The sequence below is a fragment of the Hetaerina americana genome, unplaced genomic scaffold (assembly GCF_022747635.1).
Source record: "Hetaerina americana unplaced genomic scaffold, ioHetAmer1.1.p SCAF_30, whole genome shotgun sequence".
Taxonomy (NCBI): Eukaryota; Metazoa; Arthropoda; class Insecta; order Odonata; family Calopterygidae; genus Hetaerina; species Hetaerina americana.
In genome coordinates, this window is record NW_027286875.1 from 2,200,825 (window position 1) to 2,225,083 (window position 24,259).

The window sequence follows — 24,259 nt, forward strand, 5'->3', positions numbered from 1 at the left end:
TTTTTAATTTTCTGAATAAATTCCGGGAAATTTTTGATCAAGGTAGTATTATTCATTTGGTGGATACATTTTTGGCCACATAATATGTTTACGCCACAAGGGCACGATTGCATGAAACGCTTTAAGTAACTTATGGGACAGGGCGGTCCATGCATCTCTTGAGTCGGAAAAGCGACTGCATGTACTATTTCGTGAATTAGAAAGAACGGTGTTAATGGACGGTCATTTTGAGTATCTTACGTAATTGATGTGCAAAGCATAGTATATTTGGGCAGGATTCTTCTTATTTACCTTATTGGAACCCTGGATCATGAAGTTGTAGCTTCATGAATAATAGCTTCATAAATAGAGATTTCTTTTCAATTTCCTCATCACTCATGTTTTTATTTTTCCTCTACCACCAACCGTAAAGGTGAGAGTAGAGTGGAGCCTGGCACTAGTTCCTACGGCGGATGAAATTCACACATTCATGGTGGGAGAGAGAGAGAGTTATGTTTCTCTCGGACACTTGCGATTTCCCAGGAAGAATTTGCAGCCGAAAAAAATCACATCTTTGGTGAAGTTGATGGTGTTCAGCGGGGTCATCCGGAAACGAACCCGAGGCCCTCGGGTTGTTAGCCTATTCCCATCGTGAAAAATGCTATGACGATGTTGAAATTCTATTTTCATACAAGAATGAGATACACAAGATATGATGCACTAATTAAAGATGTAAGCGTTGAGAATGGAATGGCCAATGACTCAGAAAAGGTAGTCCGGCGAAAAAGTTGATAGAGGTCTTTTTATCGTAGAATAAAAGTAACAGAATGCATTCAATGCTGACACTTATTTCTGCCACATCGCATGAGCTCACAGTGGGAAAGTTTATTATTCGGCGATTGAACCTAGCATCGCAGTCCTAAACTAAAGTGAAAGAGAAAGGTGAGTCACACGCTGTCTCCTGTGGGCATTGAGCAACCCCGGCATGAGGGATTCATCTTGAGCTGAGACCTCTCGATGTGTTATAAATAGGCATGGCGGTTATTATAACGTGAGCGCGGATTAAATCAATGTGAATGTGACGTCAGACTCCTACACAGGGAGTTCAGTCTGCGTCATGTGCATTAGCCGCATGCATGCGCCAACGCATCGTTGGTCGTTACGGCTCACGAGATCGCTTCGATGCAATCGATGCGCTGAAGTGAATCAGACCGGTCCTTTGATTGACCGCGTAGAGACGCGACCTTGTCCTGCGACTAGGGAAGGCCAGAGTAACACAGACTCCAGAGGAATGATCGAAGAAATCTTTCGAGGATTTTTCATGTCGTCATAAGAGGGAACAGTCTCTCGCAATCATAATGCAAAATCCGCTTGCCTAACAGGATAAACTTCTGATTCATATTCATCTAACACTTAATTTTTATACAGATTATTTTTTTCATTTCTAGTACCGTGTTATTACGTCGACCCAAAACACCGATGAGAGGGAAATGTGATGGGGAAATTATGCCACAGACGTGGACGCGTTAGCTAAGGGTATCATTGCCTGTCGTTTCAATATCTCTAATGATTGAAGGCAAATTCTTGGCTATCCAAGCACATGGCTAAGGAACTTGTTCACCAAACATACAAGGATTCTTAAAAAACAAATCTGTCTCAAAATCTGCAAATGAGATCGTGACTGGAAGTTTTGCAACGCTTGGATATGTATTTTGAAGCCTTGTCCAAGATCACTCAAAGTTCGCATCAAAGCCTTCTAATACCGTAAACTAAACGTATCCAAGACGAAAGATATATTTTCTGGAGATAACCCATGAAACTACAAACACAAAGATCTAAATGAACCAATGCAAACCCATTTGTCCTCCACCGTCCAGTCTTCATCTTCCTGTTTTGACCTTGGCACTACTGCCTTCCAAGCTTAAACCCTTTTTGAAATTTCTTCGGTGTGTATAATGACGCCACGAAGAATCTCAATCTTTCTGACATTTGTATGCTATGGTCCCCGAACGTTCGCAATAAAATACATTCAGAGGAATGTAAAAATTTCTCGTAATTTTGTTTTCTCTCAAAGAAAAATCAATACCGAGCTAGCGGTACCAGAGAATATATATTTCTTTCGAAAAATATTGATTGAGATATACTATAGTTCAGATATCCTAGGCGCACGGGAACCCTTGGCTTTTGAGCTCACGCGTGCATATACCACTCGGTATTTTTCATCCCTGTACGGATGGTTGAAGAATAAATTAGTGTATTTTTAGAAATTAGATAATAATAATACATTTTAGAACTGTTTTTGCAATTAATTGCAAAGATTCTTAAAAGTCAGATAATTTTCAGGAATACATAATGAGTCATTCTAAGATCCCCGGGCAGGCAGGGATGGGTCGGTGGAGTAATCGTAGGAAGGGAAGAAGGGGGTAAACCAACTTGCCAACTCGGAGTCCAAGAATACATGGATTTTATGTGAAGCCTTTTTCTATTCCCTGCGCCTTTGATTTTTTCTTTCGCCGATTGGTTTGTTTTTTCATCATCATAAAAGATTAGTTTTCATTTGGGAAATAGGCAATGAAAAACTCTCTTAAAAAACTAGAGATATGATTTGAAGGTAGATGGTTTGTTAAACTCGAGGTTACTTTTTGTTATCATATAAATCTCGTTGCAATGAGGCAATTGTCCTGGTGGCAACATTCAAGTTTGGTCAACGCTCACTCTTAAAATGCACATACATACATACACAACGAGGACAGATCTTCCCACGCTACGTCATTTTTTTACAATTTTATACATCGCACCTAACCTTCTCCTATTTCTTCTATTTTTTAAAACTCTCCCATTTCAGTTTATCCAACATTTCCGTAACACTATCCGTTCTTTTGTACCTCCCAAGCAACCGATATCTTGCTGCCTTTCTTTGAACTTTTTCCATCTTTTTAATAAGTCCCACCTCATATGGATCCCACTATGAGCGAGTATTCTGGGATAGGGCTAACCAGTACCTTATATGCTTTTTCTTTTGTGGCTACGCTACTTTCTTTTAAATTTCTCATTACCCAATGAAGTACTTTAAATAACTTACATATCACATTATCTACTTGGACTCCCCAGCCAAGATCCCCAATTAAGTAAACGCCTAAATACGAGGGTTGGCTGAAAAGTAACGCACACATGCTTGTAGAGCGCGAACGAAATGACCTTCAGAAGCGCGCCAGGTGGCACGTGGAAGTAACATTTCCCCTCAATGCACATGGACACGTTTGAGCTCGTTGCGTTTATCCAGAGAATTTTGAGAAGTGGAAGGACGGAGACGTGTTCTAGTGCTATGTCAAAGCGAGTTAGACAGCTAGGTATATTCGAATTTTTAACCACTGAAAAAGTGACTCCAACTGAGATTAATCGTCGTTTAGATGCTGTTTATGGTGACAATGCTGTTGATAAATCTACTGTAAATCGATGGGTAGTAAAATTTCGCGGCTGCGAGCCTGTAAAAGCCATAATTGTTGATGAAACACAGCGGACGTCCGATCACTGCCACAGATGATAAACATTGCAAACTCGTCGAATAATTGAATCAAAATGACAGGTGAATCACTCAAAAGCGTATTGCACACCGTATTGTAATATCCAAGGAAGAAGTTTGTCGTACTAAAGGCAGCCTGGCGCCAATAATCTTGCAACATGACAACGCTCGTCCACACACCCCACGCGCAACTGGAGAGGCTCTACGAAACCTGAAATTTGAACTGATTCCACATCCTCCTTATTCCCCCCATTTTGCGCCTTGCGATTTTTATTTTTTTCCACAACTCCAGAGATACATCAAGGGTAATCATTACACATCGGGCGATAAGGTGAAGGCAGCTGTCAAGTCCTGGATTCGAGAAAAGTCGGAAGAGTTTTTCAGTGACGGAATGAAAACACCTTTAACACGTTGGGAAAAATTTGTTAGCTTTAACAGTAATTATGTTGAAAAATAAATATATGATTCTGAAACTTAAGAATTGTACTTTTATGTACCTTTCGCCCAATCTTGCTCTTTGTTTTTAATCCCGCCCTGCAAGCATGTGTGCATCACTTTTCAGCCTACCCTCGTATTTGCAATGACTGCTACATGGGATTCTTTCTCCGAGGAGGGTGTAAATATCCCTTTGTGCATTCTATTCATTTGAAAAATTTATATGCTGACTCTTGCTAACATGCTCATATTATTATTTGTAATTCAGTCGCCAAGGCGGTCGATGTTATTCTGTAGTATCACGCGGTCATTTACATGCTCTACCCATCTGTATACAATTAAATCATCAACAAAGAGTCGCACTAGAGATTTTAAATTATTTGGTTTATCATTTATGTAAATAAGAAGAGTAATGGCCCTAGAACACTGCCTTGTGAAACTCCTGCAATAAGATTTGTCTCCTTTGAAAATGCATCCGCTAGTTTTACTTTTTGAATTCTGCCTCTAAGAAAATTTTTTATCCATTGCTTTACCCTCAAATCCAATGGTAACAACTCCAACTTTAACAATAATCTATCATGAGGTACTCCATCAAAAGCTGATGAAAAATCAACAATTACCACATCAACTTCCTTTCCTTCATCTACTGCGATGCCGATATATTGGCTTAATCCCAGAAGCTGCGTTTCACATGAGTATCAAATAGTAAACCCATGTTGGTGTTTGAAAAGCCAAATATCTCTTGTTCACCATTCCCAAATGTAGTCAGTGATTCTTTTTTCCATTATTTTGCAAATAAATGATGTTGTGCTTACCGGTCTATGATTCGTGGCTATTGCTTTATCCCCTTTCTTTAAAATTTGCATAATGTTTCCTTTTTCCAATCACTAGGCAAGGCATCATTATTTAAAGTTACTTTGAATAGATAACTCAGGTACAAAGCTATTGCGGCATCACCCAGTTTTAGAATGTCAGTTGATATATTGTATAATAAAAAGAAGTTGGATGGGCAGTAATGGAGGTGATATATGGAAATAAACCCTTTCCCAATGTAAAAGTGGTGGTTTGTCACTTTATCTTTACTTTAAAAAAACTCTGTACAAGTATTTTACGATTAAATATATTTGCATTCTACAGGGACGCACCCAAAAGTGGTAGGACTGATTTTCTCTGGCGCGAACGGAGCGGTGGAGGGGGGTCTGTCTGGCAGCGTAAGGTGGAGGGGGCTCTTAGCAACAGACCAACACCAACCTTAGTTGCCTGCGGGCTGTCGTTGAGTGAGGACATCGTTTTGAGTGAAGCAAATGTTGGCCGCGTCGAAAAACAAAATGAATCTGAATTTAGAGCAACGCTATTCCGTAAAGTTTTGTGCGAAACTCGGGAAGACGGAAACTGAGACCCTCGATATGATCAAGCAGGCTTATGGGGACACTGCCTTAAGCCGTTCCACAGTATTTGAGTGGCACAAGTTATTTAAAGAGGGTAGGGAGCTCGTTGAAGACGACCATCGCTCCGGACGGCCGTCGACGGCAAGAACCGACACGAATGTGGACAGAGTGAGGACACTGCTGAATACAGACCGACGCTTAACCAGTGAAGAAATTGCAGACCCTCACAAGGTGCTCACCCGCCTCCGAGAACGCGTGAAAAGAGTCCGACCGGCCATCGCAAACTGCTGGGTGCTTCATCATGACAACGCGCCGTGCCATTGCGCGCTCGTCGTCAGACAGCTCCTGGATAAATACGGCGTTGCCACGTTGCCGCACACGCCCTATTCTCCCGATTTGGCACCACCGGACTTCTTCTTCTTCCCCCTGATGAAAAGACAGCTCAAGGGACGACGTTTTGACTCGATAAAGGCCGTTCAAGAGGCTTCGACGAGGGTCATCAACGCCATCCCCAAAGAAAATTTCCAGCGGGCGTAAGGGGAATGGGAGCAACGTTATACTAAGTGTGTAGCAGCTCAAGGAGCATACTTTGAAGATTATTAAGTCGATGTAAGTATATCGTCAATAAAATTCTTGTAAAAAAATCAGTCCTACCACTTTTGGGTGAGACCCTGTATTTAGATAAGTGGACTGAGCATATGGAGTTTGAATGGAGAAATAAAATCATAACATGCCAATTCAAACTGATATTATTGTACAGATAAGAGAATGCTCGAGATATAAAAATGCTATATGGTGTCCTTTGTCATTTCAAAGCAGACAGATACTTTTACTTTAGAGAGTAAATTTCAGCGATTTCCATTTTAAGGGATAGAGGAAAGTGATTATTCTAAATTAGCACCCTTAAGAGCCTTCCCTTAGTGATAATCTATGAACATGTGACAACTGAGGTTTTAAAGTATTGGTGAAGAACAAAATGACAAATGAAATATTAGCATACAACAGACATACAAAGGTTTGGTTGGTCTTGAAACACATACAAAAGAATAAACGAGCTAGCCAAGAAATAAGTTGACTAAATCATCCAAGATAAGGGTAAAAAAGAAGCTTTACACTTACACAATAAAGATTTAATATTTCACGGACATGACTTTGATGCTGTACATCATCATCAGGTAGGAATTCTGCAAATTTAAACCTGAAACTGTTGTATTAAATCATCCAAATCTGCATCAGTAACAAAGACGCAGTGCGACAGGTCCTTCCCTCTCCCTAACCTATTAAGTCCAAACCCATGTATTGCCATAAGAATTAATGAGTTTCAAAATAAATTTCAAGGAGGGGAGGATGTCTTGTCCCAGGCAGAGGGTTGATGATGGCCACTAATTCGGTTCCCTTTAACCTTTCTTCTCTTTAATTTAGGATCTATGAAATCTTCTTTCTGACTCCAAAAGTCAAATGCCCTTGTCATCAATCACTCTACCCTTCCCCTACCCAAACAAGGCACCTTAATTCATCCCCCTCCAATAAGCTTCCAGTCACTCCACAAAATTTATATTTACATATATTATGTCCTTATGTGATATAAAACAGGCAATTTTACATTAATTCCTAACAAGTGCCTTTACTGTGGGGTTTAACTCATAGATACCTAGTTAACAAAAAATACTACCCAATGTAATTTGGTTTTGCATACAGATGAAATTGACCTTTCCAAAATCTTAAATTTACCAGAATAGACTCCTGAACATGTTTTCACACATAAAAACTGATTTTTGAGTAGACGTGCAGGAATAATCTGAGATAATTATTAATATGTTAAATTTCAACAGTTTTTACTGCAATAGTATTTTATTATTTCTTTACTTACTCATTAACTTAACCATTATATTTCATTTATTGTTCTTACTAAAGAAAATACTATTACAAAAAATTTTGAACCTTAGATCATTTTCTTTTTAACCTTGGCTTAATTAATTAAACAATTTATTTACATGGAAACACTTTAAATAAAAAGCCCTTGATTTAATACAGGACTGCTATGGTTAGAAGTAATTACTGAGTACACAGCTTACGAGTGTAACATACAGATAATTTAATGCATAGGCTGTATAACATCAGGTTGTTTTAAACAGGGATTGGGATGGTATGGTGGTTGATGTGCTAGCTTCCCACAGCAAGGGCCCGGGTTCCAGTCCCTGTGGTGGCAGGATTTATCAGTGATATTCCATTACTACTTGGGGTATCCTGTAACTACTTTGGGTGCTATGTGGAGAGCACTTTAAGTGAGTAACCCATCCTTTAGATGGAACATTAAATTGTCAGCCCCTTGGTGAATGTCGTTAAGAGTTGGCTAATGCCAAAACAGGGTTTCTCTCCATAATTCCTCCACTCTATGAATATCCTTCCCCTACCAGGTTACCCACTTATACCTCTTGGTGTGAATGACCTCTGCTGCCGGTCATCTCCCCTAATAACTACAACTGCTACTTGAATTAACCTCCCACCATATCACTCTACACAACTGTTCTACGCATAAACTAACCTCATTGTGCAAGAACCTGTTTATGAGTTGTTGTTTTGGGGTTCTTAAAATTAGTATAAATTCAAGTGACTTCTGGTTAGTACTAAACCGTCTCTCACTCAAGGCAATGAGTCACAATTTACAATTATACTACCCCTATTATATATGCATCACATGTACCACTAAACACTATCCATGTAATTTTAAAATCAGTATTGCCAGTTATAATTATTATTCAAAACTAAAATCCTGATGTATGAAAGAAAACTCAAGCAAGGTTATATCCTACCATGAGAGCAATTAGAACTAATTGAATCTTGCACATCCCTTAGAATTTTCCCATAGAATCCCTCAGAAAATGTCATGGGATGGAAGACTCTCCATGGAAATCGAGTGCAGTGCTCAATTAGCATACTCAAAGAGGATGTGGCTATAAGCAAGGAAAGAATTGTTAAAAAACATTCATTTCCCACCACTTAATCAATCAAATATATGGAAAAGCAAGCCAGAGAAGAGAAAAAGCCTTAAGAAACATGGGCATGGAGGTGAATATTAAAGATCAAATGGTATGGAAAGTAAGAAACCTGGAAGTATAGAGAAGAACACAGGATCCACAGGAGTGGATACACCTTGATACCTAATAAATTTGCCAAGAACATGATGCAAGGGATAGTAGAAAAAAAGTTCCTGCAAGGTTATTTAAGAAAAAACAAGACCTCAAAGACGGATGTAACACAAATGGACTATCAGGGTAAGATACAATTACAATCGGAGCTAGAACTAGAATGGAGGGTTGTAATCTACAAATTCTTGAATAAATACTCCTAGAAATAATTGTGATCTTTACACCTGACCTGGCTTTTACTTAACAACTGACCATCAGACATTTTAGGCAAATGAGCAAGAAAATGCAGTATTTTTATCAATCTTGTTTTTCACTCAAAATTAACTTATGCTGTGCCTAATTTTCTTGTTAAAATTTGCCAGATCCCTTCCTATCTCCCCTCTGGAATGATGGGATATATGAACAGCCTTATATAAGTTGTAGTTTAAATGCAACTCTTCTTGATTGGCCAATTTTCAGCTCTGGCAAAGGCCATTAAGTGTAAACCAGCTCATCACCGAACCAGTTTTAGGGCATTATGTAATTTAAGGATAACCCTCATCAAACTCAAATTGACCTTTACATCCTTTTGGATGGTGCTACATCTTAAAAGAAACTTTTAAATGATTTGTCAGACATTGTCTGAGAGGACCGCACATTTTCACAGACGTATATTTCCCAGATCTCAAATCCTAAATTTTGGCCTGGTAGTAGATTTAAGTTATTGGTCATGAAATTCTAATCACCTGTACCTGCCTTCTATTTGCATCATTTTGCCCAAATTAAGTTTTACCATTTCCTTATCAATCTGAATTTTAGGATTTTTTCTCTTCAAATAGACTTAGATAGAAACCAGATGATTTTCCTTTGGATATATTTATTACACTTTAAGCATACTACTTCATATAACATCCTGCAAACCCCTGAAGTGTACACGATTTTTTCAGGGTGAAAGACTTCGGTAAACCTTAAAAAGTCCTTGATGTTGTAATATTAATAAAAGTTTTATAAGATACTTTATTCACATCAATTGAAAATATTTCATCATTATAGAAAATCTCTGTAAATGATTCTCAGAAAAGCCCCTGGTCTAAAAAAAAAGATGTTTTGGGTGTGAGTACCTGTAATGTGCTTTGTTAATTAAATATGCATTCAGGGGCAGAGACTGAACAAAATGAGAATGCTTTCAGGTAATCTTTTTTGAGAAGAAACCATTGATGACCACATACATGTATTATGCATGTGGGAGTGATTAAGTGTGCCAAATTCATATGCTTTTCTAATAATTCATTGTATTTAGTGTTCCAATAGTAATCTCTGGACGGGGTCCAGTTCTATGAAATAATGCACTACCTTGACTGTTTTGAGGAATTATATCATCCCACTCATTTAACTTAGGAAAGATGAAATTCAACTGTGATTCTTAATTTTTGCATAAAATAAGAAATAGAGGTTTTTTGATTGAATATGCACCAGCTCAATGAACCTAAAAAGAGTAAAATGTGACTCTCAAGTTTAAATGATCCACTCAGGTATCACAGAAAAAAATGAGGCATACTTGAATGAAGAGCAGCAGGCAAATGGGAAATTTTAAAATTGAAAATTTAAAATGTGTTCTAATTGGAACTCTAATCCAACAAAAAATGTAAGGGTAGATGTAATGCAAAGGTGGATGAAAATATTATTATTTGGTATTCTACATTATACGGCAGATTTTGGATGGAGACAGAGTGAGAAACAATACATTTCTTAGCCTGGAAGAAAATACAAATGTTTATGCCTATTCTTAAATCAGAAACAAATGTTTTTAAAAGTAAAAGATCAATAAATAAAATTTGAATCCTCAGTTTAATAATCAATCGGTGATTAATTTAAGAGGGCACGCTGTTTACTTATTAAAAGTCTGTATAATTTTAAATTAATAAAATGAATAATTGCATCATAAGACAGCAGGTAGATAACAAGTGTCCTGAATTTCCTAATCATTTGCTTACTTCAGAGGATATTTCCTATAAATAAATAAAGATCTATTAATTAGAGCTGATAAGTTCTCATAACATCAATCCTGCTCTAATGTTTGTAAAATGAGGATGAAAAATGCCTGAAAGACAGAAAGTTTTATCCAATGAAGCAACCATGTTATCTTTTATGCAGAAATATTTACAACTGGTAAAATAATATTTAGTAATATTAAGATTGGAAGTACTTATAGTAAAGAAATTTATTTCAAATATCAAAATTTAATCAAAATATTTATGAACTCTTAGAATTAAACATGCAATGCTAAGTAGATGAATATTTTTCATATTCACCAACATTAACAACAGCATACTTCCTTGCCATTCATTAACAAATACTGTTCATGTGACAGACAACAGAACTAAAAATAAAAGTTCTCACTTTTCATCACTTCACTTCAGTATTTATCACGATACACAATCAAAATAATCAAAACTTGCCGCATCCGGTGTCAAATTATGTACAACTTAAAGTCAGTTTTGTCAGCACAGTATATAAATAAAAAAAACCTTAACAGTTTTACTCTCAAACACTCAAAAAAAGTTATCCAGTCTTTTTCACTTCACTTGGGAGCTTCCAAGTTTCCTTCAGGCACTGACAATTATTAACTCGTCTATTTCAGTTTTTATGGCACTGTCTATTTTTCTGCCTGTACGGCAGATGTCTTTATTCTCACACACAGCTCTGAGCTTCTTCACTAAAAATCATCCCCTTTACACATGAAAAGCGGAAGTCCAGGATTTGGCCACGACTAAACCCATGTGAGCAATAATGGAAAAGCCTAGGGTTTGAAGGATCTGCATGGTAAACATACAACTGAAACCCATTACAAGAGAAAGCTTCTGGAGTAGACTGTGTGGAGGTTGTCATAGGCAAAGGAAAGTAAGTATTATTGCTTTCTAAATTTGGAGCCACAGCAATGGGAGAGTCATCAACCAACGAAGGCAGGATTGATGGTGGAATAAGGTAGTCATTTTCATCTATGTTTCGGAATCCATCAATGTTTCTACTTTTGCTACCATCATACCTACTTTGCTCAGAATTACTTTGGAAAGAGTTAACAGATTCACTTTCATTTTCTGGATAAGGAACAAGGAAATTGTGCCTACTCTTTGAGACTTGGCTCTCAGAAAACTGAACTATATCAGTTACTCTTTTTCGCATGTATGTCCTTGAACGGGGTTTATTGGTCCTATACTGAGTAGTGTCTGTAGGTGGTGATGTTACTTCAGTGGATGGAGTAGGGCGAGTTGATTTAGGTAAATAAAACCTTGGACTTTTTGGAGAGGAAATCTTAGCAGTCCGAGCTTGGTCTTGCTCTTCACGTGCACGACTATTATACCTTCTTGTGGGTAAAAACCCTTTGCTGCTATCAATTGAGTCACTTTGAGTAACTTGCTGCCGGGGTGTCCACCTCCTTGGTGACTGAGTTACTTGCTGCTCTGCCCTCTCTGGTATGGCACTGCTCTGGCGACCTAGACCCCTACCTGGACTCCCAAACTTGCCTTTCCTCAGCCCCCTCGGAGGCTGAGTGGTCTGCACAACAGGGGCAGTTGTTGTTCGACGGGGGAGGATAACCGGTGGGGGTTCTGGTGCTGAAGCTTGCTTCCATGTTCTCACACGGGGTTTGATGGTTCTGAACAGATTTGGGGTGGAAGGCAGTGGGGTCGTGATAACCTCCTCCTCTATATCTGGATCCACAAACCTTAAGTAGGGAAGGGGTGTAAGTTTATCCTCCTTTTCACGGCTTTGATTTGATCGTGCCCTTGAGCCAGTCTCATCATCACCATATTCTGGATCCTCCAATGCCATGGGCCTGCCTCTCTGCAGTTGTGTATACTTAACTCTACTGTTTCTGTTCATGTCTTCCTCTTCATCAGGATATAATTCATCTTCGCTATCTTTACCCCCGGGAGTGTGGTCATGCCCTTCCTCTTGGTCATCATACTGCTCATCTTCGTCCAGAAACTTTTCATTTGCATACTCCTCATCCTGCTCTTCAGTGTAGTTTTCTTCAGCATCATCCCAGGATTCCCTGGATTCTTCATCATTCCAAGATTTTTTTCCTATCCGGGCATTACTCCTTACTCCATGATTGACATTCTTAAATGTTGGTATGGGAAGGTGAAGCAGGGATCCTCTGTTAGGCCCTCCAGGTTCCAGTTTGGCATTAAAAACACCAGACTTCCCGCTGCTTGAAGTTTCTTCATACTCATCAACATACTCATCATCATCATCATCATCATAGGAAATTCTACTTTCACTAGTTGGTTTGCTTAACCCTTTCTGAGATGACAGGCCTGGTAAAGAGTCCTGAGGTTCTTCTTCATAAAAATCCTCTTCATCAGTTCTTTCAGAATCATCATAGACATCATCTTCTGGAGGATACCTGATCCTCATGCCATTGCGGATAGACTTTTCACTATCACCGTTGATACTGCCCAAAACTGCTCTTGAGGAGGAATCCTTACCATTTTCTACTCTAAATTTTTCACCCCCACCAAGGGTTTGGTCCTTTCTCCTGCCCAAAGAAGTCTTCCGCACAGCCCTATTTGTTTCCTCAAAGTCATCCTCATCTGTTTCACTTAACTCAAATTCATTGTCTTGTTTGACATTGAGCGTGGTGCCAGTAGGAGACAGTTCCGTCATGTCAATGTTTGCTATACCTCTTCCATTGACATACTTTTTATCATTGAGTCCATTGCTTTCACCTTCAGGCACTCTTTCTTGCTCCAAGTCCAAATTATCAATTTCTTCTGACTCCCATTCATCTTCATAACTGTCATCCTCATATGCATCATCATCAGAATCTTTAGAGCTGCCATTTATTGATTTAGCATCAATACTCTTTCGAGATTCATTCTGAGATGCCTTAGAGGATTTAGAGTCCCTCGAGTTTCCTTTTCCATCACCTCCTCCTATACTTTTACCTTGGGAATTATTGCTACTGTCAGCATCATCTTCTTCCTCATAATATTCGTCGGAGTATGCTTCATCATCTTCATCTGTGGAAGGTTTGTCATCCTCCTCCTCAACTTTGATCCAATTCTTGCCATCAAATCGGTATTCCTTACCTCCAATCTCTGCTTTGAAAACAGTGCCTTGTGACGTGACTGGAAATATGTTAAGTATCTTAATACCTTTTTCATCAGAATTATCCTCGCTAATTTTTAAGGAAGGGATTTTATTTTCCTCATTGTCATCTTTTGCTTTTGAATCCGCATCCACATCATCATCTCCTTCCACATAATTTTCGTCACTTTCATCCTCATCCTCATCAACATACTCATCCTCACTGTCACTCGTATTGATATTTACCTCATCTTCTTTCTCCTCCTTCTCCACGGGTTTCACCTCAGTTGATGTCTCGGTTGCATTTAATGCATCAGTCACCGCCACCTTATCTTCCATTTTGTCATCCATTGCAGGCTTCAAAGTCTTACTTAGGGCTAAAATGTGGTGCTGTCTGAAAGTTAAAGGTAATTTACTATCTCCATCATTAGTGCTGCTGTCAGCTCCTCTATTTGGTGTTGTAGTTATCTTAAATATTTTACTCCTGTCAAATTTTGGCCTTGGAGTTGTGGTTGTCAAAGATGAAGATCTTCCTCTATTCCTGCTAATTACTGGTCTACTTGTTGTGCTTGAGAGGGATGATGCAACTCGCCCCCTACCAAACCTTGGCCTAATGGTGGTTGTGGTGGCAGCTGTAGTCACTGGTGCTCTACCCCTGCCAAACCTAGGCTTACTTGTAGAGCTAGTTGGAGTGGGTCCTTGCCTGTTTCTTCCAAACTTTGGCCTGTTGGTTGCAGTTGAAGCAAAAGATTTTCTCTCAACACTTTCAGTAGTCCTTTCTGCTTTCCCTGTTCTCTGATACTTCCTTTGACTTGGTGTAAAACTAGATGGAGCACTTTTAGGTCTATCTTGTCCACCCCTAGCAGTTCTAGAATCTTCTTGTCTGACGGAACCTGAGTTTGAACTTGGGAAACTTCGGTGAGAGAACCTGGAAGATGATGGCTTATTTTCATTTGGCCTTTGGGTTGTAGTTCTGGCACTCGATCCAAATCTGGAACGTTTCCTATCCGAAAGGGGATTGCTCAAATCTCTTTTCTTTCTTGCATACACATAATGATCCAAATCAGGAACAGTCCTCCATTTATTTCCACAGTGATTTTCATCAAAGCAATGCTGAGAGCCCAATGCAGCATCTTGAACAGAGGCAGAGGGTGAAGTAGCTCTTTTTTGAAGTTTATTTTTTAGCTCCAGATTCTCAGAACCTGTCAAAAGAGTCAAAAAAACGACTATAATTTAAATGCTTTATAATGATATTCCAAGCGTGAAAATGTGTAGGAATTCTAATTTTTACTACTGGACAGCCATGTCAATCCACTTTTTTTATATAAGTTCTTTCAACACAATCAATCTGATCTTTACATGTACAATATGGAATATTTGTATTGTTTTGAAACCAAGCAAGTTTTACAGATATAGGCAATTCAGCCATAATTAGAGACCTTTAAACTCTCAATGATGCAGCTGCAGATTTGCATTATCTCTTCAGAACAATGCACACTAAAGAGAAGGTAAGTCAAATCAAAAGATCAAAAAAAATGTGCAGTGAAAAATCCTCATCAAAAGAATTACTATTATTAATGACTGCACATGAATTTTAAAAAATATTTCCGACTGATTGTATTAAAAAGTATTAGGATATTACATACCCATCCCAGATGGTGAAAGCTTGACAGGCTGTCCTACTCATATATTAGATATTTACAACAGAGAGTGAGAGACAATCAACACAATATCGCATGCCATTATTATATCAGAAAAAGTGAGAAAAGGTTTGAAAGTATGCACTACACACATGTCACAGTTTTTAGCTACATTTAATGAAAAGTAATAGCATTAGTCCTTTGACTGTAAATAATAGAATAAAATACTACATAGTCATTAGTCTTGTCAGTTTAATGTAAGTCCATTACATTTTTTGACAATCCACAATTGTGATTTGCAGATCATTGAAACTTTGAACAGCATTCTGCTGTGCTTAAGAAAAAAATATCTTCCATATATATGCATACCTACTTAGTAAGAATCATCGGTCACTACAGGTTTTCAATGTTAGTAATTATGCTGATGAATCATAAAATGATCGAACAAATGCATGAAAATCTAAATGGGGAAAAAGATTTTTAACATGTGCCCAATATTTGGAGTAATCGTAGAATATATTGAGAACTTTAAGGTATATCCAAGTGACATTAAATATTTCACTGTGGGGATATCAATGAGTTACAACAAACAATATTGATTCCAACAGGACTCCCTAGAAATTATTCAAATATGATGCAAATAATTTATATAAATTTTATGTTGAAAAAAGTTTTTACTGATAATAAATCATTAGCAAATTTCCTGAGCCTTTAACAGAATGATGAAGGAAAGTTTCTGTATTTTCAGTACTAACCTTATGTTAAAATACAAGAATATTCATCAAATTTGCTGCTTTAATAACTAGCTAATGGACAATAGTATTATATAGGTTATTTATTGGACATTACAATAAGTCTCAAATAATCATAGTTTCTTGTAAAAAGTTACTTGCGTTCTTTCTAAGAGTTTCAGTATTCATATTTTTCAATCATCTTACTGAAGGACACATTCACTTCAGCAATTAGGGAGGTATTTAACCACATATATTATTAAAGCCAAATATTTTGCTTTAGGCAGTCATATCTGAGCTGTAATCAACTCCTCAATTTCATAAATATACGAATGATACATACGTAGCTAGCCTAAGGACAAATGATCTACATGAACTGTTGTTTTATACTTATATTTAATTCACATGAGGCTAAACCCTCTGAATGGTTAAGGAAATTTAAAGGGTAAAATTTATATACAGATACTTGCCATTTTCGTAACATATAGCTTAAAAAATTGAAGGCACTTCTTCTAAATATCCAAATGATTGATCACTTGGATTTTTGGAAGAATTGACTTCCAAAAACCCATATAAGATTTAAAAAATCCAGGAGATGTCACACCATTTGTCTTTGCCGATTGATTTTAGTCAAGTTTGGAAACTTAAACCCCATGAAAAGTTCTAAACACACAACTCAACTACAACATACTTACTGGTGCTAATTTTTACTGTGAACACAAACACAAGAGTAAAGTCAGATAATAGAGAGATGTGCATTCAAATGCAGGTATAATAAAAGCAAGTTCCAATAGCATACAAATTGATTGCAATGGCTCTTTTAGAGATACATTCCTACGATGATTTTATTAGTTAATTAAACTTGATCTACAGAGTAAACATAAAAACTAATGTATTTTTTCAATAATATTTCTATTGATTTTTATCTACTTTTTCACTTATTAAAAGCAAATATGATCAAATCTAGCAACAAGGAATCAAAGTCAAGCATCTCAATAATCAGTGGAATACACAGTATTCAGGAATAATTGCTTCCATGAGATTAATTCGAGCTTCTTGAACTTCCATTGTAAGGGGATAGAGAAAGAAATACTGGTCAAAAACCCGTCAATTTCTCTTTAGAAACACTACTTGAAATGAAATGTATCTCACATGCCATGAGTAACCATGATTTTCACACATCAGGTGACCTAATAAAGGAGAAGAGTTCCTTTTTGTGTGCTGCGTGTGGTTTCCCAAAAAGATATGATACCCAAATAATCACAGAGCTTGTGTGAAGCTAAGGGTACTCAGAGGCATTAGGCATTGAACCCAGGCCCTCTGGCCCAACATTGTAGCCCCTGGACTACCATATGCTTCCCACATAGTAAATCTTAGTTTTAGGGAAATTGTGCTGGTGAACAAAACACACAATTTCTATATATACTAAAACATAAATGTGTATATTGTGATTTTGCTGTTTCAATAATGACTGAAAAATGTATCATCAAACTTACACCATAAGACACTCTTCAAAGTGAGATGCACTTATCTTGAGTGATAACAAATATGCCCTTTTTAACTTTAATATTGCTACTAATGAGTCATGAATTCAGTTCATAAAAAATGCAGAATTTCCCAATGAGCTGAAAGTTAGATCAAACTTTTTGTTTTTACTGAATATTCTATGCAAATATTACTATATTACTAATATTACTATAACTATAAATCATGAAGAGTTTCCATTTTTTCTTCATTGCATATTTAACAAAAATTATGTTATTGAGAAAAGGATAACATTTTAAATGAGAGTAAACCAATATTTGATTTCAATAAAATCACAACAAAAGTTCAGTCAAAACTACATATTCACATTTATGAATAAGATATGATGATAATAATATTCTAGGCCCAAGTATATTCTCTATTAAGTGAATGCTAAATGAACATGCTTTTACCATACACAACAATTATGTACATGAAGTCATCGGAACGGATGAACTACTGAAAAAATGAACGTGTATAGAGAGTTTGCCATAGAGTTGCTATTAATATTTAGTGAGGATGAGAATTCAGCATTTCAAATTTTAATCTACTTCCATGCAGATTTCAACAGCATGCCTAAAAGATCCGACTAGTGCTTTAAACATCAATGTGCAGTTTAGGTTTTTAATAGATAACAATCCTCTACAAGGATTCACTTACTATACTTGGAGATTGTCCGCCACAACATTTTATACACTATAATTTATTTTTTATTTATTTTTCATATTTGTCTGTCACATTTGAAGTCAATTGTCCAGTCACAGGTTGTCATCTGAAAAATTTTGCAAATTCAGTTAAAATAATATGACCTGAAAGAAAGGTGTATCAATATATAATACTAATGATGTGAAGTCATATTGAATCATACCTAACCCGGTGCGACATTAAGAATGAATGAAATATGATCATATCACGACCAGCAAAATATGATGCTCCACGAAATACATAAGAATATTTTAGACTTGAATAAATCACTTAGCTTCCAGCTTACATTATAATGAATTGGTAACAAAAATGATTACCCTTGATTTGATTGCATAGGTTTGATTTTATTTCAATTATTTTGGATAGCTAGGCCGTAATGACTCAGAAAATAATGGGGAGGGAAATGGCAAAGAAAGATACTCAAATTTGGTCTATCTTTTAAAAAGAAATCACATGATCCAAACCTTTATGTCCCATTTAATTTGCAAACAGATTACACTTCTCATAAATTCAATTGGGCATGAAATTGGCAATTTTAAAACTCTAAAAAATTACCACCCAACTTTTTTCTCCATTTTCCTCATTCCTGCTCCATTTCATTTTTGGCATATTAATGCATTTTTATTGCTCATTCCAAAAGGATTTTAATATGAAGATATAATACTTGTTCAAATGTTTCTATACACATTCTGATTTAAACAGTCTTCTTTTACTGTATCACAATGCTATCATGTCATTGGAATAGGCACAGGGATGGGGAATATTTGCCCACACTCCCTCCAAAATACAACCCAATCTATTAACGTGTAAAACCACTGAATTTTGACTTTAATTTCATGGTACTGAGGTGCGAGTGGTGGTCATAGTGTTGAGCATTAATATAATGTTTCTTTAACCTAGCTATTGTATGCATAACATGAGGGTTGAAAGTGAAAACATTTAAGAACTGCAAAGTGCCAACAAATGTTTTTCCCAAACCACAAGTTCTAATATCTTTGTCTCCAATACTACAGTATGCTGATCTCTCTCTCCCACAATCCTTTTGCAGTTGTCAGCCACTGCCACACACTCTGCCTTCCTCTTTCTTCTATACCTTCTGGCCCTCTCTCCCTCAAAAGCTCCTTCCTACCACACATGTCACTTTATACAATTCTCCTGTAAGCTTTCTGCCGCTCTACAAAATGTGTACTGATATTTGTGTTTGCACATCATTTCCTTGGTCATCTGCAGAATGTATTCTTGTATACGATTTTACAATTATAATTAAGAATGGGCTCTTTGGGTGGATACAAACTAATTATCCTGTACCTGTACTGTAAGGAAATGAGAGAATGTGAATTTTTCAAGAAATGTGTAATCTCATATCTACTGACATTGTATTCAATTATTTTCCAGCATATCAATGCATTTCATATGAAGCTGGAAGACTTTGTGATAACATGATTTTTGAAAGTTAATACTTCTTCAACTTTATGCACGGTGTATATGTAAAGCCATATGAAATGATTTGTATGTCTTGCCAGCTGCTAATCATCAGCTTGATTCACTCCCCTAACTGTTACCCTTAATAAATTTAAAGCATCAATATGTGATTAGTTTTTAAATTTCCAGTTTAAATTATGGCAGCTGAATTACAATTTTTTCTTCTTTTCCCCAAGTGTAATGACTAAATTGATAATTAAAAGTATGAAATTATAAATAAAGTTATGCCCCTACTTTAAATAAACCAAACTTTCTTTCATAGTATAACTTTGATAGTTGTCCATATTTGCTAATAATATGCTCAAGTTAGAAAATGAAGAGCATTGGTAATAAAAACATTTTGTACAGGTTTTCATTTATCTCTTTCTCTTCTATTCATTACGAAAACAGGGCACAGTTGTTACTGTAGTCATAATTTGAAAGTTAAAAGAAATAGCAATAAATTGAAAGATATAAAATCAAATAATAAATACCTATCCATAAAAGCCAAAATATCATAAAAGCAAATTTAAAGAATTGAATTAAGATTTAAAGCAAGAGGAATATGATAATGATGGTAGCTGAACATGTTCAAAACACTCACCTGAGATATGGGCACTTCTTTTTGTGCGAACTTTCTGGGCCTCAAACTTGAGTTCAGGAGGAACTGAAACATTTAATTTGATGTTAATACTGCTGTATATGCTATGCAGACTGTTATGATTTATACTCTACTCAAATCATATATGAAAACATGCTTTAGCCAAAAAAATGGTATGTGATTAAGATTAGGATAGGGAATCATTAAAAAACAGTTAAAATTGGGAAGATGGAGTGAAGTCTATATCAGAAGAAAAAAGTAATTTCCCATATAAAGGAAGGCAATAGCATTATACTTTATTGCATCATATCGAATTAGGCATGATGATGGAGAGTCAGTTGTCGTAAATACCAGCCATATATATTATTCAATAGACTTTTAATAAAAATAATGATTTTCAACCTTATTAGGCATTGCAGATGAAAAATTAAAGTTCATTTTGGAAATGCCTATATTTATTGGAGATTATGTAGAAAGAGGTAAAAAAAAACAGGTGTGTGAAGTATTTCCAACAAGGCTATCAGAGAAATAGTTTCCAGATACAGAATAGATTCTTGTGAATTAAATACATTGAAGAATACAGTACTAGCTCAGGACTCAACTGTTAATTCCATATAATATAGGTCTTCCTGGGAAACCATAACCAGCACAAGGAAAGGAATTGGCCCCCCTACCCTGATGTGTGAATTTCACACGCCGTCGGGCTTAGTACTGAGTGAACTCTACCATCACCTACCAAACCAACCTTAGGGTTGATTATTGTATTTATGGTTTTTTATAGAGATATTATAGCTTAACAGAACTGAGTTTTATGCATCTCAAACAATCAGTATAATGAAAATATACTGAAATTACTATGGAGTGATCATGTATTGCCTTTTGTCATAATAGCAGGCCATCGATGCAATCACCTAACTGATGTTCTTCACTATTCCAACAATGATTAGCTATTTTTTTGTACATACAAATTATTTATAGTAAACAGGTGAAAAATTATATTTATTGATAAATACTTTGTTACTGCCATTGGCTTTTTTCATCTTCAAACCAATCATATATGCTAATTTAAATAAGGTCCTATGAGTATCTCTATTCACACAAATTTACTTTGCCATTCACATACGAATATAATGATCCCTTCTATACATATTTTATAAAAATTCCACTAATTTATGCCAATTAATATTAAGGTTACTATCTAAAAGTTATTCAATTAGAGAATGAATAGCAGCAAGTTGAAAGTGAAAATAAAATAATGAAAAACTCAGCTCCTTGCGAGAGAAATTATTTTTTAGTGGAACCAAAAATATGAGGTTCTTCAAACTCTTTACCTTCTTCCAATGCATGATGCTGGAAATAACTATTTAGAAAATAATATGAGGGGGCAGAAGCACAATCCACCAGTTCTTTGACTTGACATGTACGGCTTTGTTGGTTAAAGCGGGTTTCTGGACCACACAAGAACTTGTTATCAATCAACCTGTAAAGAAAATCACAAGACATCTAAGCTTTTCTTTGGGCCAAACCTCATTACATTGGAATAATTTAGAGGTGAAATAATTTTCATTAAAAATATTGATTTGGTAGAGATAAAAAATTTGTATCTTTGAATTTTATCTGACAGCTTGGATATTTACATAATATGAATTAAACTTACTTTCATATTTTGCAAGTGAAGTACAAGTTTCTTAAGGAAAAATGAAAGTGGCTTAAACATTCCCAAATCAATTAAGTAACCATGATGACTTTGGAATTACAATGTCATGAGACATATACTGTTTGGTTTTAAGAATTATTGGGTGCTTTAGAATCTGTAAAAAAGCAAAACTGTCTTACCTCCCATGACGACCTTGGGAGCATATATGGAAGAGTTTACAGTCTGCTTCTGGGTCGGCATATAATCCACCAGGAACTTTATCAGCACAAGAGAAGCTTGTTTCAGGGAATTCGGTTGTTGTCGTTGGCAGTGGAGTGGTTGTAGCATCCAATGGAATTGAAGTGTTATCTTCTTGTTGAACATTTAGATCCTTGTTCAATGAGGCTCTTCCTCTCTGAGATCTCAGATTACTTCTCTGAGCCTTAGGTCTTGAGTTGTCCTCAACTAAAGCAATTGGTTGAGCTTGGAAAGATGCCCTAACTTGTCCAAAGTTACTTCTTTGACGAGATCTACTTCTGTAGCTAGCTGCATTGTCAGCTGTTATAATGGGGGAGTTTGAGTTCTGAGATTGGCCACTATTTTCCACATTCCTTGCCTGGGAATTGTCCATTTGTTCAAAGGAGACAGTCTGCGGCTGTGAGCCAGCCTTCAGTGTAATGAAATTCGATCTTGATCGTCCTCTTCCCCTTCTCCTAGCTTCAAATCCATCTTGTGGGGGAGTATTTGATAGTGCTGAATCATCATTGGCTTCACGCTTTCTTCTCCTGTTTCTATCACTTAATCCTCCCACAGACCTCAGTTTGGGTACATCTTCAAAAAAGCTATCCAGGGCATAGTCTGAATCAGAGTATTCATCATCTTCATAAACTTCAGAGCCATCTACAGAAATCAAAGAAATACTTATTAAATATTCCTAAAGTGTACCACAATAACTAATGCTGAAGAAAATTACATAATTTAGTAAATCAGTGAAAAATACCATTTACCAAAATATATTTAAAATACATTATCTACCCTGAAAACACTAATGGATCAGAAATGTGACATGCTGAAGGTAACCAGGAACCAAGAAGGTATCATAGGTGTAGTAGCTTGCTTATAACATTAATCCAATGCAATGCTATTCCACTTTTGTAATAGAATGTAAATTAAGTTCATTATATAAAAAGGTAATAAAAAAGGCACTTGGTTGAATACATGACTTTAGCAGTCAATTAAACAAAAATAGCATAAACTATCACATACTTGTAGGTAATTTGATTTGAAGATATGCATCGGAAGATAATGACCATTTAAATGTTCATTGGAATTGAAAGGATAAGATTCACTGTTATTACTTGTATAGTACACAATCATAAGGCCTGATGTTCTACCTTCTTTTCTTTAAGATGGGATGAATAATGTGAAACAGCTTATTCTTAAATTATCTGTATAAATGGGGAAGGGTGCATTCACACATTATTATCAGGAATAGTCATAACATTCACGAAAGTAAAGAAGGTAATTGCAAACCCATTCAGAGATGATTCAATCTTGTGTTCATCAACTAGTTCAAAGCTCTTGCTTAATATTTTCCATAAGGTAGATAAACATCCAATTAAATTATTGAGCTCCTATTTGTTCCCATACATCTCTTTATGCTGCCAAGCTCTAAATTTTTTTATATAAAGTTAGAAAAATACTGTATTGCCAAGAAGACTTGATTAAAAGTCGATTCAGATGGAAACAAAGGTATTGAATGCATAGGTACAAAGAGTTACAGTGCGATCAGTGCAGATGAACTGGAGAGAACTACTTTTGATGTGACTTTAACTTCTGTTAGGAAGTCTAATTTGCTATGGATATTAGGCATAGGTAGTCATAGATGAGAGGGAGGGAGGAATGGGGAGAGTGATGGGGATAGTGATGGGAAGCTTCAGCAGGAGGGAAAGAAAACAATGCCAGGGGTTGGGAGGGTTGAGAAAAGTAATAAAAATGAGAGGTAATTAGAGAGAATGAAGAAAGATGGCAGCATATTACAGGGAGACATTCATCAATGGCTAATAGGAGGTGGAATCTGAGATGAACATTTGTTACCAGGTAGCAAATAATTAGAGAATGTATGTGGGTTAGCAACCAAAATATTTTTATGGCCTAGGAGAGAAAAAGTTTTGACTAGTCAGATTAATGGAATTTGTTATTTTTAGACTGTACATTCATGGCTTCTGAGAGAAGGAAAAATGGTGGGAAACAGCTGAATGTGAAAGTGCTTAATATGTACTGTGAGCAGAGGGGACTCTCTAACTCTCAAAAGTGAGGGAATTGCAAATTTAAAAAAAAATTTACCATTGTGAAATGCAGAATTTCAGTCATACTGAAATATATATGCTATATTTGTATTAATTGTGACTGCTGTG

The 24,259-nt window shown here is 36.4% G+C and overlaps 1 protein-coding gene across 1 annotated transcript in view; it reads right to left on the reverse strand.

The window, feature by feature from the left end:
• Positions 1–10,721: 10,721 nt before the first annotated feature.
• Positions 10,722–24,259, reverse strand: part of LOC139691166 (uncharacterized) — a 211,028-nt gene continuing 197,490 nt past the window's right edge. The window contains exons 8-11 of the mRNA XM_071588885.1: positions 22,043–22,742; positions 21,538–21,686; positions 20,210–20,272; positions 10,722–14,746 (exon numbers count right to left, since the gene is read on the reverse strand). Coding sequence (XP_071444986.1) covers positions 11,145–14,746; positions 20,210–20,272; positions 21,538–21,686; positions 22,043–22,742 — 4,514 coding nt within the window. The 3' untranslated portion in view covers positions 10,722–11,144. The remainder of the gene's footprint in view (positions 14,747–20,209; positions 20,273–21,537; positions 21,687–22,042; positions 22,743–24,259) is intronic.